This window comes from Haliotis rubra, unplaced genomic scaffold, assembly GCF_003918875.1.
Source record: "Haliotis rubra isolate DU_JTF1 unplaced genomic scaffold, ASM391887v1 Scf41, whole genome shotgun sequence".
In the NCBI taxonomy this organism is placed as follows: domain Eukaryota; kingdom Metazoa; phylum Mollusca; class Gastropoda; order Lepetellida; family Haliotidae; genus Haliotis; species Haliotis rubra.
The window spans coordinates 834490-855248 of NW_025767091.1; the positions used below are offsets into that span (position 1 = coordinate 834490).

Genomic DNA, 20759 nt, shown 5'->3' on the forward strand with positions numbered 1-20759 from the left:
GAAATATATAGTATGTATTTCGTTTCACGTAAATATCGACCGGTATGCGAGGTTTCCGGTTATCTAGGGTCCGGATAAGCGGGGTTCCACCATAGATAAGATGAGAACACGAGACCCCGACAGCTGTCATGTGTATTCTGTATTGTATGTGGTATTGTAGACAACAGGGATTCTACTGCAACGATGTTTTCGGGGTTTTGTTTCTCAAAAAATACTTTATTTTCACAATCTCGCCGCCAGTTGCATGTAGGCGCGAAATTGTTTATCCATTGTAACAAAAAACTTATATTTTTCGGAGTTGAAGCTAAACCTACCTGTGGTAAGATCATTGATTGATAACAGCGAAAAAAGACATCAGAACACCACACAAAGGAACAATATTTCAACTCAGTTTAACTTGATTCAGCACATATTCACAGCGTCATTCAAATATTTGACCCATGGTATTGCAAGATTTTGGATCCTAGGCGAGGAAAGTCATATTCGTCGAAAAACTAAAAATTGTTTTGTTTTGCAATACATAAAGATGTGTCTTCTTTATAGCATTATTTAAATAATTCGTCCACGTGTGAAAACATTTTGAAGATGGCAAGCCTCAAATTTGTGCAAAGCTCATTGGTTTGTTTTTATTCATTTTGCAAAAAACAAAAGGTGTTCAATACTGACAAATCTATGAATAAATATTTCTGTCGCACAAAGTTGTTCTCCTTACATTTATCAGTATTGTAGTTACTAACTTCTCACATGCCAATCACTAAAGGTGTTCCAATCATATTTAACATCATTTATCTTATTCTCAGAGTGTGCAAATATCTCATCGACGGCCGAGAACAGTGTGGCCGATGTCAGCAATGTATCCATGGGCGGATCCAGGAATTTTGAAAAGGGGGGGTTCAGAGGGTTTGAACCCCCTAAACCCCTCATTTGGCTCCGCCAACGCAAAAGAAATCTTCAATGTGGTCTTAAGTCATTTTCAAAAGGGGGGTCGGGGGGTTCGAACCCCTTGAACACCCCACACACCCCACACCCCATCCACCAATGTTATCCGTTATAACATATGCTTATAACTACCCTCCCTTCACGATGATTTCATGCTAACTGATAATAGTTGATAGGAAGGACAATATTGCAAAATAAACCCTGAAAAAAACTTCTCATGTAATTGCTAGCTCATAGAAGTGTAACGCGAAACGATTAGTTGACGCAACAATGTTGGCGCTTTCATAAATATTAATACTAAAGCCAAACTGGCATCACCGAGGGATGGAGAAGACAAATTTAAACACAAGGACGTAAGTGTATGGACTAGAGTTCAGCGATTATGTGAGTATCGTGATGGCTGATTTTTCCACTATGCTGCATAATATGTACAGAGACGAGTTGGGTCACAGATGAAGAAGGACATATGTTACATTGTTCCACTTGGTGGTATAGTAGGAACTGTAGCGTGGACAGTCAGAAATGTAATCGCCCTGGGGCATGTCCAACTGCGTTATCACTAGATGAGGCAGATAAAGAGTCATGCATATTTTATTGCCTGAATTAGTTTGGTTATTAAATGATTATAGAACTATTAAGTCAGACACAACCAGCAGACTGACAATGCAACGAAAACTAAGCTGATAATAATTGCTATGTTATGAAAACTGAGTTAGTAAAAATAAGTTGTGATAACTAACTTGGTAATAATTGTTATGTTATGACAACTAAGTTGCAAATAAGTATTATTTTATGAAAACTAAGATGGTACTTATTATGTTGCGAAACCCATAAAGGTTATCGATGGAAATTGTTCCCTTCACAACAGCTCACATGACGAGATTCAATGTCGCATTTTATGTCGCAATGTAAACATTTAGCTTAAATTTCTACTCTCGTTTGCTAATGTTACACTTTTATGTTCCTTTTGGAAGTTGAAGTGATACAAGTCCAGAATACGGGACTCGCAAACGTTCTTCCAGGAATGGTAGTGGAGGTGAAGGAAACATTTTCTTTGGAGACAAATGTTCTACGTTTGAGGTTATTAAATACACATAGCAGATCACCAGTGCCAACTGAAGAGAAGTAATGGCAGGACTTTTTGAAGATTATTCGGTCTGGAATTGGAAGGGTAGACATAAGGCTTTTGGCAGATTACTATTGCTACTGGTGTAAGGTATATTGGACGTGGTCAGCAGCTTGCCAACATTACTAATAATTCTAGCAATGTATTGCTCTTCGCTCCGCATCTTGAGCCTCATGTCGCACATCGGAAACTTTAGATTCAATCCTTGTTTAGTAAACCTCCTAAAAGTGATTTCAAAACTCATACAAACTTTTAACATCCGGATTCCATTGCGAATCTTTTCATTTCCATTCCTGGTTACAGCTAATACTGAAGACAATTTGAATTGATCTTTAAAATGCGATGTCATTTGCATCAGATATAACACTTATAGTTATACTCGTATTCACTGAAAGCTATTGTGTAATATTTCATATGATTTTACTTTTCCACTTAAGAGTTAAACCTCTAAAAATGTCCCATGTCTCCTCATTTATTTCTTACTGACTGACTGAGTTTTGGTTTTACGCCGCTTTTAGCAATATTCCAGCAATATCACGGCGGGGGACATCAGAAATGGGCTTCACGCATTGTGCCCATGTGGGGATTCGAACCCGGGTCTTCGGCGTGACGAGCCAACGCCTTAACCATTAGGCTACCCCACCGCCCCTATTTCTTACTATCTACATGGGCATTGTCATGGCCTATATACTAATGTAAACAAATGGACAAATTAACAATGGTTGGAAAATGGAGATTTATTTCAGTGAAAAGATAAAGAAACAGAATTTTATGTATCAAACATGGCATAAGATATTTACCAAGTTAATTCCGGAATACATTCTGAGACTAAAGCCCGAGACCAGTAAAGGTTTGTACTGTCCAGCTAGCTCACATAACAACTTGGTTTTAAAATAAGGTTATAGGAATCATATTTCAAGGAATGTCCTGTATGATTTTAGCAGAACCCCAGATCAAGGGAAACTACTCTAACCATCAAAGTTTAAGGGGATGTTGCAGACCGTCAGATGGGCTTAACATGAGGGAATGTCCGACCAAAGCTCCCCTTGGGAGTCTGGTAGGTACTACGGCTCCCAAGGTGGAAACTTTGAATTCACACTTTCAGGTAAAGGTCGTGGAAAAACTATTCGTTCTAAACATGTCGTTTTTTATAAACAGGGTTAACTTTATTTTCAACTGTGCGGTATCGTGAATAACTTTTATATGACTAGAAGCCCTAGAATTTAATCATACAGGATGCAGGGGTGCGCACCCCTCCTTTTGTCCAGAAAGTTTGTTATATGACCATTGAAACTCGGGTGGAAATGAAGTGTGACCACACACACACACACACACACACACACACACACACACACACACACACACACACACACACACACACACACACACACACACACACACACACACACACACACACACACCTTTCTCAATAGTGTGCACCCCCTTTTCTCAAAAAGCTGTATCCGCCCCTGCTATGTATATTCACAATTATGGACAGGTTTTCAGTGGACCCTGAAACAAGAGGTAGACTGGGAAGAAGCAAACTGTGCTTGAGATCATGATGCTAGGGCCACATGCTTCACGTAGTAAGCCTTACACATTACACAGGTGATATTGTAAAATCACATAATCTGTGGTTCCTTTTTGACGCAGATGACATATAGATCTATCTCTCATTTCACCCACTTAACATTATGTCTATCGAAAATACATTTCACACTGTCACAACTATAAGAAAGAAAGTGTAATCCCAAATTAAATTACAAAGAAAGTCTAATCCCAAGTAGAACATATGTTCCATATAAGAAAGAACTTCCCCAGACTCAATGATGACAAGAATGAGCTGCTGAATTCATCCCATGACCAGCTGAGCAGTTTATTTCCATGAGAATTGCCGACCTAAGCAGACTGTTAGTCGTTCACCTGCCTTTAAAATCAGTTAAGATAGACAAGCAAAGTGAGAGCAGACAGACAGTGGGAAGAGCGCGGACAGACCAGCAGAACCAGGGACCAGGAGGGACGAACTGACCAGCCAATCCAGCCCATCTACTGCCAAGTGTCAGCCTCTCTCGGACTCGTAAAATGTTTGCCCTGCCTCACATAGTTGTACAGCGAGAGCAGAATCACTCCTTCTCAGTACGCCATTAGGACTTGTGTTGTTTGAAGAGTGCCAGAAGTGTTACATGAGCCATTGAATAGAAGTCCTTTTGTGCTTGAGCTATCACCATCTCTCTCTCTCTCTCTCACTGAACATTTGATTTCCATTTGATATTTTATTGTGCCGATGTCCTAGACCTCAATCCATCCCCGGCCCAAATAACTCTAGAGGAGGTGGGACCTGTTTATTGATAACATCCCAGCTGGCAGGCAAGATCTGTAAGAGCTCGCAGGTTTTTGTATAACGGTGTGTATTCATCTGGGTCGAACAGTTTTCCACCACCTGAAGGCAGTGTTTTCAGTCATCCATTATGTAGTTTTCACGCTATTTTGCAGTCTACTTCAAACGGAATCAGTTAGTTCGAAAACTGGTCATTCTCTAGTATTGGCGTTATTGTTTAGACTTGCTACAAGAACCATTGTTTATAACATCAGTATTGAAATAAAAATTTGGTGTGCTCCTATATCTGTGGTTTGTTTGCCATATATAGTATTGACCGGGCAACATATTCAAACAAGAGATATGCAAATCTCAACAGAGATCTAGATATTTATAGAACCTTTTATAATAGAAATGTTTTCATACACAAACAATGTCAACATTTCTAACCTAATATGTAGAGGGATCTGGCACGTTCAGCATTCTCTCTCTTTCTCTCTCTCGATGTATAGTGAGATGAGGCATGCGCTCGCACCCACATCCAATCTTAAACAGCTTCCAGATATTATATCTGCACAAGCCAGATCAGTCTTCGTCATATATCCAAATAGGGCTGTTCCAGGAGATTCTAGACCACCCTTGATTCCTAAATCATCCTAACATAGTAGCAAGCACACTGCTTCCCTCCACTCAATGTTAACCGATAAAATGGAAAATACAATTACAACATTGTTTTACGATGAATTACACTTCCATAAATTAGTTCACTGCTATGTCGGGTCCAGACTCGATTATTTACAGAACGCCGCTATATATCATTTTAATATATATATTGAGTGCAGCGTTAAACAACAAACAATTCCACATAATATCATGCATATATCTGCATGAACTTGAATGAATATTTAAATCAGACATAGCATATATAACATTGTATTATGTTTACACTGCAATATAGGGGCGGTGGGGTAGCCTAGTGGTTAAAGCGTTGGCTCGTCACGCCGAAGACCCGGGTTCGATTCCCCACATGGGCACAATGTGTTAAGCCCATTTCTGGTGTTCCCCGCCGTGATATTGCTGGAATATTGCTAAAAGCGGCGTAAAACCAAACTCAGTCAGTCAGTCACTGCAATATAATCCAATATGGATGCCTCAAGTTTTGGATAGATGTAAGTAAGTCCAGCATGTCCTATATTGTTTCCTCTGTAAACTTCAGACGGCTTTAAATTTGCACATCTGTCCTCAACCTCAGAACGTAAACCAAATTTAAACAATCAAATATTTTTGACAGATTGAACTTCGTTCTTTTCTGAGACTGCCAAACCCTCTTGAGTTTTTGAGAATCAACATGCTATTGATACCGCTTGTCGAACACCAACTTACCTCTCTTTGTAATGTTTTTTTTAATGAAGCTTTGGAATTCAGCACCTAAGTAGAGTGGACATGATTTAGGTTTTATATTCAAGCCAAATGTTGATGGATGGTTTTGACAGATTTCTTCTTGTACATACTGGCCTTATATCTGGCATATCTTTGACGCAAGGTCCCAAAACATTTACTTGCTCCTGCACACATAACAAAGACGTCGGTCAAGCAGGTTCTATCTGTGTAGCCGATTACGATTTGTCTATCCACTTATTTTACTACATGTTGCACCCTGAAGCTCATCTTGTTGAGAGGGCACTTTGACCACGGTTTCGTAACACAGTCGTTCTCTTGATGTTTGCCATAAACGTTATTTATTTGTCGATATCGTAATTGTAATCTGCAAATTACTCGTTCCACAAGGTTCTTTCTCGCTCCAACGTCCAACACACACACAACACACACAAACACAAATTTGAGTTAAAATGCACTACAATTGCAAAGCCCCTACAATACGTATGTCAACTTATTTACTCTTCAAATCACACATTCTTATCGAATACAAAATTATGTTTAAAAAAATAAATAAATAAATAAAAAAATCAACTTGACACATGAAATTATGTGCATGTTCTCTAAATATTAATGTAAATCCCATTCATATGCTAATCCGGTATGCCAACCCATCTGTTGCAGCACCCAGTCGTCTGTATATACATAGCCATCACTGCACTATTCTCCTCCATTAGTACAAGTGCTGGCGACTGAAGATGTTGATTCCTATTGCTGTGCTGGTCGTTGCAACCACCATCGACGTTGCTGCCGAGAGCGCCTTGTGTCCGCTTCCTAGTCATCACGTGCACTTCGGCTACCACCCTGGGTCAGAGGATGGTAAGCTGATGTATTTATCCAACACCATTTGGTAAATGTAAATGGTTTTACTGCCATTTGAAGAATTTTTTACTATACTTTGTTCCTTAAAATATGATATAATGTCTTAAATATGCCCTTTTGAGGCTTTAATATCGTCTCCCAAAAATATCTTCCAAGCAGTCACTTTTATCACAAAGCTACCATATCGCCCTTTGGGGGTAAATCATTGTGATGGTTTATTAGTTTGGTTTATTTGTTGTTTAACGCCGCACTCAGCAATATATCCAGCTATATGGCGTGGGCTGTAATTAATCTGTAAGCCTCTGTCGCATGTGTTGCTGAAGACCAACTCTGGACCAATTACAAGTAGCCCAGCCTGACAAGGGTTCTTTATTTACTGAAAAACGAACATATTTGCAGGTAGCCCAGCCTGACAAGGGTTCTTTATTTACAAAAAGCGAACATATTTGCAGGTCGACCAGTCTTACAAGGGTTCTCTATTTACTAAAAGCAAACATATTTGTAAGTAGGTTGTTTTATTGAAGAAAGAAGGTGTTCGTTATAAACGTACCTTATTTGTTTACTTAGGGCTACGTTTTGCCCACCGGGGCAGACAGACCTCTCTAACAATTCCAATTAAAGTTTAAGTTTATATGACTTTCGGCATAAATATCATATCTAATATAATGATAATAATATTGTGTACTTCTATAGCGCTAATTCCATACACCAAGTGCATGCTCAAAGCGCATCCCAATAGACAGTTGATAATTACCCCGGATAAAGCAAGCTACCTGTGAGCCTGTGAGCCTGTGATATGACATATCCCACCGGGTACCCATATTCTGCTGAGTGAACGGAGGAAAATTTGAACAAACTCATTTGCCGAAGGTGATGTATCACATGTCCTTTGTTGTGGGGCAGGACTGAAGTCCTAGAAACTCTCAGGAGTCAAGCTGCCGAACATGGTCACTCATCCAAGGAATCTCCGCGCCCATCGTTGCTTAACTTCAACTGATTTGGGACCCGAGCTCTATACTCAGGACCACACGCCGCCATTTCTAATAATACTTTATATTTGTTCCAGGTCCTTCTCACTGGACCGATCTGGACCAAGACACTCACTGCTGTGGCGGGTCCAACCAGTCTCCCATCGATATCGAGACTGAGGACGTGCACTGCGCACATCTAGGCGACATCTACTACGAACCCAAACCAAGAGGTCTACTTTCTGGCAATCTCAAAATAAACGGTAAGTAATTGTTTTTGTGTTTCGTTACTGTAACAAAGACTCAAGACAACCACTGTGCAGAGATAACGGTTCTTAAGACATTAAGGGACGCGGACCGTTTGATTAGTTTGGGCTTGTGTTGGTGAGGGATGGTGGTTGTTGGTTCCACGTGAAATGCTTAGGTGCGATGGGGTAGCCCGGCCAGTGGTTGAAGCGTCCGTTTGTAACGCCAAAGGCCCGGGTTTGATTCCCCTCAAGAGCACAACTTGAGAAACCGGATCGTATGTGTATAGAACCAATAATTTCACAATTAGTCTGCCCCACTACTTCTCTTTCAAGCCGTGGTGGATAGGGTACTTTGTCGATTCTTACTGCATTGTGACTGAAACAAACCGCGCTCATGAGACGCTCTTATATGTAAATAGGCGCAGAAGAAGAGGTAACATCAACTCCACAACGGGATTGTTGGGATTGGGTGCGGGATATATTTGTTTTTGTTGTATAGCGCCACAGTCAGCAATATTCCAGCTACATGGCGGCAGTCTGTATCAGATTCTGGATCAGACAATCCGGTGATTGACATTATGATCATCGATCCACGCAACTAGAATACGATGACAGTCCGCGAGCCTGACCACCCGATCTGTTGCAACAAGGAATTGGTTAATGAAGATCCGTTTTATCCCGGATCTTCACAAGCAGTATTTATTAGAATAGGGAGCAGATATGGCGTATTCCACGGCATTATCGATAATCGACTCTTACCTATAACCCCCTGCAGGGCATGGTGCGAGTCTCGCCTTCTTCAAACAGGATCGCCTCGTGACGAAGGACATACCTTTCACTGACGGCGAGTACGTCCTGGACTCAATGCACTTCCATTCTCCCTCGGAACATCTCGTCAACGGCAAGCACTTCGATGGGGAGGTAAGATGTCGGTCGTTTTTTAGATGAATTGTTTGGCGATGTTTAAAGAATTTCTTTTAAAGGAATCAAACTCAATGGACTTCCATTCTCCATCGGAACATCTCGTCATCGGCAAGTACTTCGATGGGGTGTAAGGTTTTTGGTATTTGTCTGGAAAAATGGTTTGGCGATGCTTAAAGATTTTCATTTAAAGGAAACAAATTTCGCCTTCTTTACACAGTGCATTAATTACTAATGGGTACAACCTGTCCCTGGATATTGTGCTTGTTCTAAAACAAGGTACAATTTCAGACATTTTCGTGAAGGGCATTTCAGAAAAACAGCACGGATTAGAATGTTTCCTTGAGCCCCAGTATTTTGTTTGCATTGGGTGGACAGGCATGTATTGTTAAAGTACCACTGTGATATACAGTCAGTATGTACTACGCTTTTACTCCGGGGTCGAACTGGATGAGTGTCAAAATGGCGTCATAACCAAAATCACACCAGGATTTAAACCATAAAGCAGCTAATTATAGTGATGACCTAGTTGTTAAAGTTCTCGATTCCCCATATGGGAAGCCCATTTCTAGTGTCTCACACTTGAATATTGGTGGAATATTGCTAAAAGCGGCGTAAAACCATACCCACTCACTGCCACTTGCACTGCCACTTAAACAAGTCGGTCATTTGAGCTGCAATTAACGGATCGCCAGTGTAGAGTTAACCACCCACCCAAAAGTAAGGGAGATAACTCTCAAAACATAGCTGTCAAAAACAACTGTCAAAATGGCAGTTGTGATTTCTCTTTTGTTTGATTGACAGGTGGCGATACGTTAATTACTTGATGATTGAAATGTATCAGTTCAACTCACCGTGTTGCTGTTTCAGCTGCACCTGGTTCACTTCAAGAAGGAGTATGGGAATCTTCACGATGCAGTAGATAAAGAAGATGGTTTAGCTGTCATCGGAGTGTTCCTGAAGGTGAGCTACACGGTCAATCCAACAACTACGTTTACCCATGTATGCAGTAGTCGTCATCTACACCTCCAGGGCTACTCTAACCCCTGGATTCACTCCCATGGTTCCCAAAATCTCCATTTTCTTGATTTTCTTTAGCTAATTTGATCTGGTACTAATCGGGCATATTTATGCAACAAGTGATATGTGTGCGCGGTGTTTAATGCATAATGATGGGAGGAAGGAGAAGCCCTTGGTTTCAAAAACAGAAGTTCTCCAGCTATTTTTACATGCCTCGGTGGTAAGGCTTGGTGATTCGGTCAATGGTCAGTTCATCTGTAGCTGGAATACTGAAGAGCGCAACAACCAACAACAAACAGATGACAATGCACGATCCTCAGACCCTTAACCTACAGATGTGATTTCAAACTTACATAAATGCTTAAATATCCGATCTTGAAAAAAAGAAATTTGTTGGCACTGGAAGATGGATCCACATGTAATTTATAATATAAATTTATTTCCTCTTGGTGTCCATGTTCCCAATGCGAGTATCTTCTATAGAATGTCAATGGACATTACACTGTTTTCCCTATGGAGAAGCCTGTTGCAATGATACTGCAGGTGCTTGGTACAACAGATACACCGAAACATACGTCTGAATTGAGGTCGATACAAAATGTTATACACTTAGATATGGCACACGCGTGTCTGTTGATTGTAGTTTCTGCTTTAACTCATGTTAAAAAGCAGTCATTAAGGGATAGTTGTGTATTTGTCTTTAATCACCTTGTAAACTTATTTCTAGAACGGTAGGAGATGAGACAGGAGATGTCTGACTATCTGATTTTAACGGTTGATTGAGTATCAATAGAAAAGCACACCGCTCTATAGTTAACAACTTCTTGTTTATTGCATAGAGCGACGTTTCCGTGTAGATTCTAACACCACTATCAAACTAAGATCTTCCTGCTTAACACACAATGTATGCATACATAATAGTGTTGAACTGGCATTTCTGTCTTATATGTAGAGAACCCGTATCACACTTACATCACTCCATTGGTTTGTGTGTTGGCACTCAGCAATAGTCTAGCTATATGGCGGCCGTCTGTAAATAATCGAATCTGGACCAGACAATCAAGTGATCAACAGCATGACCATCGATTTAGGCAATTGGGATAGGATGATATGTTTCAACCAAGTCAACAAGCATCAGTGTTTGAAATGCACGGTCGGTAAAAAAAACCTTTTCGTCAGAAAAAACACTTAAATAGACCTTTCCCCGCTTTTGTTTGTTTCTCCCTCAATAATTTCTCATGCTAGAGCTTATTGAGTTGGTTGTGATACCGTGGACAATACAGGTTTTTTCTCTATAGTATCACCCAAGCTTGTAAGAGACTAAAGGGATCGGGTGGTCAGGCTCGCTGACTTGTTTGACACATGTCATTGTGTCCGAATTGATCGATGTTCATGCTGTTGATGACTGGCTTGTCTGGCCCAGACTCGAGTATTTACAGAACGCCGCCATATAGCTGGAATATTGCTGAGAGCGACGGAAAACTAAACTCACTCACTCACTCACACTATAGTATCACGGTCTGTTTAACCTTCTCCAGGTAACTGATGAGTCGCATGACCATGCTTTCAATCGGTTCGTGGATGGAGTGGCGCATCTCCGTGGCGGTAGGTCTACTGATTAAACTGTACTGGTGATTAGGTGTCTTACTCCCGGAGTGTAGGTTAGAATTCCGGACGGGACTCCATCCCAAAGTACCAGAATCTGTTCTTTACTGAGAAGTGTAACCCCCGATATAACATATATATTAATTTAAATGAGGTTCAATACTCTGAGAGCGTTGGTTTTAATCGCTAAATTATTATGTTGTGAAAAAACATTAGATAATGTAGTATGTTAACGATGGGGGTGGTCTATGCAATCTGTGAGTAAGTATGATTTTACGCCGCTTTTAGCAATATTAAATCGGGGGACACCATAAATGGGCTTCACACATTATACCTATCTGGGGCATCGAACCCAGGTCTTCAACGTAACAAACGGAAAGCATTAACCACTACGTTTCCCCACCATTTCCTAATGAATTTGGTGCATTGTCTGTAGATGAAGCTGAAGAGGTGAGACTGGACCCCCGGGAGCTGCTGTTGGACCATAAACATTACGGCACCTACAAGGGCTCGCTAACAACCCCACCCTGTTCGGAGTCGGTTCGATGGGTTCTCATGAGGAAGCCTATCATCACCACAGCAGACAGGGTAGGAGTTTTCCTTGTTTATTGACGACTGAATTGGTCACAAATCGTTTAGATGACCGGAATCGCTGAGATTAAAAATAAATATATTTTCACTTGTTCATAACTGTTTACAAAATCGCCGTCTGTATAAAAGTTTGCTGGTATTTTTGACAAAAAACATTTGTGTATTTCCAGTGTAACAGAATGGTTTTGTACATTCTGCTTTGTATTGTTCCACCTGTGAATCGGGGCGGTGGGGTAGCCCAGTGGTTAAAGCGTTCGCTCGTCACACCGAAGACCCGGGTTCGATTCCCCACATGGGTACAATGTGTGAAGCCCACTTCTGGTGTCCCCCGCCGTGATATTGCTGGAATATTGCTAAAAAGCGGCGTAAAACCATACTCACTCACTCACTCCACCTGTGAATATGGTTTGATTGACAGAGTTTAGTTTTACGCGGCTTTTAGCAATATTCCAGCAAGTGTGAGGGAATGTTATATGCTTCTCTATCCTCATTCTGTTCATAACTTGTTAACGGTGTTAGAACCTACACCGACACGTCGCTCTCACTGTAATAAAGAAGTTGTTCATCCATATATTATCATCCTTCCACATTGATCCAACTTCTAAATGCCTTTCTAAGAAGACATGTAACTCAGTTATTGAGAACAGTGAATTATGATATAAATATTGGGAACTCTGGACAAAACGGTGACTTGTTTTACTCCCTTTAGTCTTTGGTTTTCGAGAACATGCGAGTATTACATCTACATCTAATATGGTTATTGCAGCTCGGCGTGTTGAAGTCGGTTCCAGTGGATGGCGGCGGGGCACTGTCGGTTGACACAAACGTCAGGCCAGCCCAGCCGCTCAATGGTCGCATCGTCAACTACACCTGTAAATAAAGACGGTGTAATGACATAGAAGATACTGTGAAGGCTTACGATCATAAGACCATGATCCAATAAATTACTGTCTCTCAAATGATATATTTGTTGCTCTGTTCTTGAAACTGTGCCAGCAGTCTTATCACGAGTGGCAAAGTCTAGTTGAGTGAGTGAGTGGGTTTTACGCCGATTTTAGCAATATTCCAGCAATTTCACGGCGGGATACACCAGAAATGGACTTGACACATTGTACCCATGTGGGGAATCGAACCCGGGCCTTCGGCGTGACGAGCCAACGCTTCAACCACTAGGTTACCCCATCGCCCTAAGTATATTTGATCTTATCCGACTTTTAACATTGACGTAAGATGAAATCCCTCAGTTTGGTTTGTGTGTTTGTTGTAACGCCGCACTCAGAAAAAACATGGTATAAACCCGCAGCCCAGTAAACCAACAGCTGATGGTCTTCAGTAAGCCATGCTTGTCGTAAGAGGCGCCGCCATATAGCTGGAATATTGCTGAGTGCGGCGTTAAACAACAATCAATCAATCAATACTTCACTACTGGTAAGGTCACCAGATTTGTAGCTGCACCTCATGTACGACTGACAACGTGGTTCTTAGACTGAAGCATGCACACTGCGCATCAACATCTTAAATATTTGTCCTGACTCAACATTGGTCTCCACCTCCAGCCAGTAATCGGCGGCAGCTGCCTGTGCATAACATATGCACCGACACGCTTCGGGACAAGAACTCAATAAGTAAGTTAGTATCTGCACTAACACCTACTGTAGCATACCTAAGCTTAGACCTAGTGGTCGTGGGCTGTGGACACCGTGTGCACTCCTTGGACAGTGAGCTTTAAAAGATGTAAGTTCATGATTGCTATTACCAAGACCCATCTTTAGTTTTCTCTAGATGTTAGGAAATCGTGTGTTTCATATGCGTTTATAGTGACAGTTCAATTTCCATAATGCATGGACGTCACATTTAAATGCTTTCGTTGCATCGTGGAGGCACCTAGGTTAGGGTCCCGAGGTGGGCACATTTCCGTAGTATCCTTGGACAAGATACTTAGATCCACATTGTCTCAGTTCACCCAGCTGTAAAATGGTTACCCGTGAGGATGTGCTGGCAATGTGAGTGTTTAGTTCGTTGCGCCTAACAGGCAGCATGGCTGTATGATACCCGGGGAGTTGAAAAAGTATCGGAAAGTACGATAGTGTCCTATGACCGGGGATAGTAATGTACGTAGCGCCGTGTGCCTGGATATGAGCGCCATATAAGTGGACTATTACTATTACTATAATCTCCTTCCATTGTCTCTGACATACATTTGTAGCTACCTGTAGGGCAGGACATGCTTACTCTTTTCACGAACACCTAATGTCATCACTGATTTTCTGTGATCCATTCACAGAATTTTCACTACCATTTTCCCCTTCAAATCAAACGGAATTATGAAGAACTGTGAGGAGAGTTGAGACTGGGTATTATCTTGCACTGACGTTCTATACTGGAAGATAATGGACACAGTGTTTGCGTTAAGTTTGTTGGTTGTGTGACGCCACATGGAGATATATTCAGGCTCCCTCACGGCTGTCTGCGAATGGTTGCGTCTGGGTCAGACAAGTACGATACGATGGCAAGGAATCAGTCAATTAAAGGAGCTGAAATACGGGAGCCAATATTGTTGCCACTTACGACAACAACAGATTGCCAGGGAAACGGTTCACATCCGGGCCCCCGTGTGGTTTTGCCTTCTTAGTAGCCTAGGGTAGCTTGATGCATAGCATGACCGGTCCCAAGAAACGAATGCCGTACCGTATTCATTTATTGTTATTCTCAACTGTGTGGACTTGTAATGATTGACATTGACATTGAGACAGCGTGTTTGACACGTGCGTTATACACGAACGTGACCTTGTTAATGGCCATGTGCACTCTTTTCTTTAGTTATAGCTACCTTGTAATTAAGTTTTGGAATTGACTATTCCATTCAGACAAAGATTGCCGGTATCAGGTCACTATGGCAAGCTGAATCAATAAATATTACTAGTCGTAGTTCACGCTAGGTCAGGGCGATAAGACAGCATTCGTCACCGCTCGCCCCTTTCCGTAACCTCCGAGAAGTCTCGCCACCTTCAGGAAGATGTTACGGGCTTACATACGAATTGGTGAAGTATTGGTGATCTTTGATAAACGATCTGGAGTATCCATGTAATCGTGAAATAGATGTATCTGATCATTCATCATTTCAACTTACAATGTACACCGAAAACAGAATTGTGTTGCAAGATTTAGTTGTTGGTGCAGATAGGTCAAACGCACAGTGAGTGATTCAAACCCACAAACTTGCGTTTGATTCCAACGGCTTGTAAGGAAATATATATTGCTGTTTCGTCACCATTCATGGTTTTTAACATGGAGTCTTAGGGACACGAATGATTAATTCTATTTGTCATTTTCACATTTCCGTTCCCCTTTCAAGACAAAAATGCATCAAAATTATAACTAGAAACTTGCTGAAATCTTACATACATATCGTGCGTAGTGATACATGTTTTCCAATGCCTAAATACACACTTTGTTAACTCCTTATTGGCATATTCATTCGCCGAAAAGGCGTTTTGAAGTATTTCTAGAAGGTACTAGACACTAAAGGTTATTTTTAATTCGTTTCTATCAAGTAAAAAAATATACATTTTGAAACGAATGTTACAAAGGTTTAATTAATTATGGAACAACAATACGCAAAGCATGGTGTATTAATACGTACTTGTTACTGTAACGATTAAAAGTGGCAGTGTAAATCATTGAGGAATAATGTCCCAAGTGTATTACATCTGAGGAAGTAAGTATATATCAATATTACCAAATTAATGGAAAATACTCGTTTTCTATTAGTTTCAGATTTGAAAGTTTGCAAACTTTATTTTCCTAGGAAAATATGAATCTGGACAATGCAGTTCTGTATTTACAAAGAAGTACTTTCAGTAAATAATAATAATGATAATAACAATATGATTGCTGTCTATATACGTACCTCGCCATGTGGACAGGCGAATATTCAGTATATTTATATTGTATTGGTCTTTGACCTAATAAAAATCTTGTCTTGTCTTGTCTAGTAAATGTTCTTCCGTTATAAACTGTTATTTAAGCATACCATAAAATTAGATCTTTATTGTGATACTGTTAGTGAAGATTGCAAATGTATAAAATATATGTTCTTCAGTGAGTGAGTGAGTGAGTTTAGTTTTACGCTGCACTCAGCAGTATTCCAGTTATATGGCGGCGGTCTGTAAATAATCGAGTCTGGACCAGACAATCCAGTGATCAACAGCATGAACATCGATCTAATTTTGTAATGAACGTTTAATGAAAACATTATATATTCTTTCTTCTCCTTTTGCTTGTGCTGAAGCCCTTTGAACATGATAAGTAATACACCTTAGAGTTTTGAATAAAACTGCTTCAGTTTTGTCAGTGTTGTATGCTTTTAGAACATTTAGTTGACGTTGTAGTCCACTGATTGAACGCGACATCATTACATCAGAAAGCGGTTTAAAACCATACTCACTCACTCACTCACTCATTACATCATCGGCAAAGAGAAGTAAAAATCAGGATGTAATTTATTATTGTGTGACACCTTTACACTTACTCTCAATTTCTCAACTAACTCATTAATAGAAAAGGTTAAAAGGAAAGGACTTCGTATACATCCTTGTCTCAGACCTAAGGTATATTAAAACCACCAGAGCTCATGCCATCACTCCCAATCGGAGTAGTTCATAAACACCAAATGATAATTCCAAATTTTAAGTATTACCTACAATTTGTAACGGTTAGCAGAGTCTAACGCTTTAGCGAAATCGACAAAGAGTACCTCGTACCTACCACCTATATTTGTAAGATATTTTTGAGTTTTCAGTATATAGATATTGTCACCAGTAGAATATCCGATCCCTGATACCAGCTTGGGTCTACTCCCATTTGTGAGAACTCCCAGTTGTGAGACTCCCAGTTGTGAGACAGTGGAGAAGGTAAGTAGCAAAGAAAACACACCTTACTCCCCTATCTGATAGAATGGATTAACCCCAGCTAATTAGGGATTAGCTATTTAACTGAATCTTGTGGAGGTAGCTTACAAGATAAAGTAATTAACCTACTCAGGTAAATGGCTTTAAAAAATATACACTTTGTGTAGGTAACTTTGTGATCAATATGAAAAGTGTCAAAATCTCCAAATATGGACTCATGTAAAAAAGTGTTTTATAATGACACACAAACATCACAATAACGCAAATCATCAAAATGTGTGAATCATCAAAAATCATAATGAAATATTTAATGAACTATTTCTTCTGTGTAAATATAATGATAATCCTTTTCAGTATTTCAGGTATTTAACTTGTTCTTTATTGAAAACAATAAATGCTCTTTAACTACTCTTCAGCAACAGGGCTCGTAGGGATTTTATAAATATTTTCACAAATGGGAGGGTCTAAACACACACCCACACCACCCACCCCACCCACCTCACCCCACCACCCTCTATATTTCAGCAGAAATCTTTCATGGCACAAACACTCAATTCAGGCATCAACGCAAGCCAAAACGGTGTTCATAGGCATTTGTAAACAGACGCATTCCTTAGGCGACCTCTCGTTCCAGACCTTTTTAGAAAATATTTGATGTCAAAATAAAACCAATACTGTTGTACTGCTCTGAAGTATGGGGCCTACAAAATACGGACTTAATAAAGAAAGTACACTTGTATGCATGCAAGAAATTTCTTGGAGTAAAATCAAATACACCCAGTGTTATGGTTTATGGCGAAATTGGGAGGTTTCCGCTGTCTATTTACTCTTCCATAAATGTTGTCAAATACTGGTTAAAACCTTTAGAGATGCCTTCATATAGAATACCGAAAAAATGTTATAATATGATGATCGTGTATGATAATAATGGAAAACAAAACTGGGTTACGGGGGTGAGACTGCTGCTCTCTACAATCGGTTTTGGTAATGTATGGTATAATCAAAAAGTTAACTCACCATGCAATTTTATCATGTCAGTGACACAAAGATTGAAAGACATCTATATGCAATCATGGACCGAATCCATATCATCATCAAATATGTGCTTTTATTATAAACTTTTCAAAACTCATTTGAGTACAGAAGAGTAATATACCTGTTTAAACAATTAGGATAGCGTTGTCTCGTATCCGTTGTTCATCCCATGATCTCCTTGTTGAAACCGGCCGTTACACAAACATCAACCGAGATAAAAGAATTTACAAACTAAGCAGCTTAGAATTGATTGAGGATGAATACCACTTCTTACTTGTTTGTCCATTATACTTATCACTTAGAGAAAATATATCCCAGCATATTATTATAATTACCCAAACTCCACTAAATTTACACTGTTGTTAACAAACCCAAATGTAAAAATACTTAAGGATTTATCAATATTTATATAATGTGCCTTTTCTTGCAGGTTAAATTGGATAAATGAACAAAATAAATAAATAAAAATAAATTAATAACTACACAGGGTATGGTTAAATGTAAGTATGTATATGTTCCATGAAGTTTTATATTGAAATACACAATGCCTGTTACGACGTAAATTGTAATAAAAACGCAAATTGTAATACTTGCAGCAAATTGTAATAAACTTGACGTAAATTGTAATAAAAACGTAAATTGTAATAAAAATTGACGTAAACTGTAATACGCAAATTGTAATAAAAATTGATTTAAATTGTAATAATTATTGTTGCGGTAAAATGTAATAAATATCTACGTAAATTGTAATAACAGTTTTAATCATTCGCAAATACGCGTGTGTTCGTTTTTCGTTGCATTTCATACATCATATAAGCTTGTTAGCGCGATAACTCAAGACAGAAATGCTCGATTTTCTTCAAATTTGGTACCAAGGTGGATTGGCGAGATTCACCGACACTAGTTGATTTTAGTGACCTTGAGCTAATTTGCTAGGTCACAGCAAAGATCTGAGGATTTTGACGATATAAAGATTGTTAGCGCGATAACTCAAGAAACAATTGACAGATTTTGCTTTTAAATAGTACCAAGGTGGGTTGGGAGGATGTGTGCGGACACCAGTTGGATTGGGCCACCTTCAGATTGATAAATACTTATGGAAAATACAATAACCGTAGTATCAAGGGTGCTCTTAGATAAATGACTAGAACCGATATTCGTACTGATAAATAATCTATATAAAATCTCCAAATGTCGTCGGTATCCGTTAATCGAAGGTTACACATTTATAGTTTGTGAAATAATCCCTAAAACTAATAAAAGACATTTTAGAACTTTCAAACTCATTTTATCACAAGGCAAGGCATATGCCGATATTTAGGCCGTTAAGATAGTATGATATGGGCACGAATATAACTTTACATTTATCACCGAAGTCTTTATTTAAGTAAAACTTTCCAACAAAGGCAGATTCCACGTCATTGCTGTATTTAGAAGGCGACACATGATCGAGTCCTTGAAACAAATGATACAATTCGGACAGACAGTTTTTATTCAGTAATAAGGCGTTTGGCCCATGATTCAGCCAAATGACACTGTGTTTGATGAGTGCGCAGCTCTACATCCTGGAATTAATCAATTTCTGCACATGATATAAGTATAAGCTAACATTGTATATAACAGCATCAGTTTTGTTTTGCAAAAGATTGACAAATGAATAACGAGCATATGGTTCTTTAGTGAACTTTGTTATGAATTTAGTTCTAAGTTTATCATAGGCATTACAGATAAATAGTGCATGATATTCATGTTCTATATAATACTGACCACTGATTTTACAAAAGGCCGTTAGTCTTTCGTTGAATTCAATTCCATTATACCTGCCACATTTAAACTCCTTATAAAATGTACATTAGGGAGATTCACTGACTGATGAAAACCAAGATCTTTTTAAGTTATCTCCTAGTCTTAGCCTAAATTCATAAGCATAACAAAATTCATATTGAAACAGTATGTGTCTTACTTGTCTTGACCGCCTCCGTGGTGTAGTGGTTAGAGCGTCCGCCCGGAGAGCGGAAGGTCGCGGGTTCGATTCCCGACCGCGTCATACCAAAAGACGTTAATATATTGTACTTGTTGGTCCCTGCCTGGCGCTCGGCATTACTGGGTACAACAAGGACTGGTTGGCTCGGAGTCAGTATAATGTGTCTGAGTGGGGTATTCATGCTTCACTGCAGCATGGTATCTCAGTGGGCTAGCACTGTAAAACCAGCTTCAGTCTGGGCTAGTACAAGCAGCCGCACATACACATACACACGCATGCACGTCGTCATATGAGCGAAATATTCTCAAGCACGACGTTAAACCCAATTTCACCTCACCTCACCTCACCTCACCTCACCTCACCTCTCACCTTACTTGTCTTACCCAGGTATTATAACCTAAGCACCATATGTGCGACACATGTCCCCTAACTTAACAAATCAAAATCATCACTGGGATAATCATCAGATCCTGAACAAAGTCTAGATGGTATGTAATCTATAAAGTCTTTGAGTCTTGCATTGAGGTCACCACATATCAAGACGTGTTTATTTGAGTGATCAGAAGTAAGGTTCCAGAAGTAATGACGGAGAGATCGTCCTCCAGTGATGATATGCCATCAGTTTCACTCTTATTGTATATGGGTGATAGATATGTAAACACACGCACAGTGTGCCATGGGTGAAGGAATAACCAGGCGCCAGTGATTCGTGATAAACCTCACATAAATATAGTTATACATGTATGATGAAGAAAATAATGCGAAGCAGTTTAAACTGTAACAACGCAATATATTAATGTATGATCGAAACATAAATCATAATAAATCACATATAA

General features: G+C 39.7%; 1 protein-coding gene across 2 annotated transcripts; it reads left to right on the forward strand.

Annotated features, from left to right (window-relative positions):
• Positions 1-1231: 1231 nt before the first annotated feature.
• Positions 1232-12956, forward strand: LOC124288019 (carbonic anhydrase 7-like). 2 transcript variants are annotated; one of them, XM_046724548.1, is made up of 8 exons: positions 1232-1323; positions 6497-6638; positions 7708-7872; positions 8633-8778; positions 9649-9741; positions 11337-11403; positions 11840-11991; positions 12761-12956. In XM_046724548.1, the coding sequence occupies exons 2-8, from the start codon at positions 6518-6520 to the stop codon at positions 12872-12874; spliced, it is 858 nt and encodes a 285-aa protein (XP_046580504.1). In that variant the 5' UTR covers positions 1232-1323; positions 6497-6517; the 3' UTR covers positions 12875-12956. The 2 variants fall into 2 exon arrangements, with proteins under 2 accessions (XP_046580504.1, XP_046580503.1); XM_046724547.1 differs by lacking the exon at positions 1232-1323 and adding an exon at positions 3028-3122.
• Positions 12957-20759: the final 7803 nt, after the last annotated feature.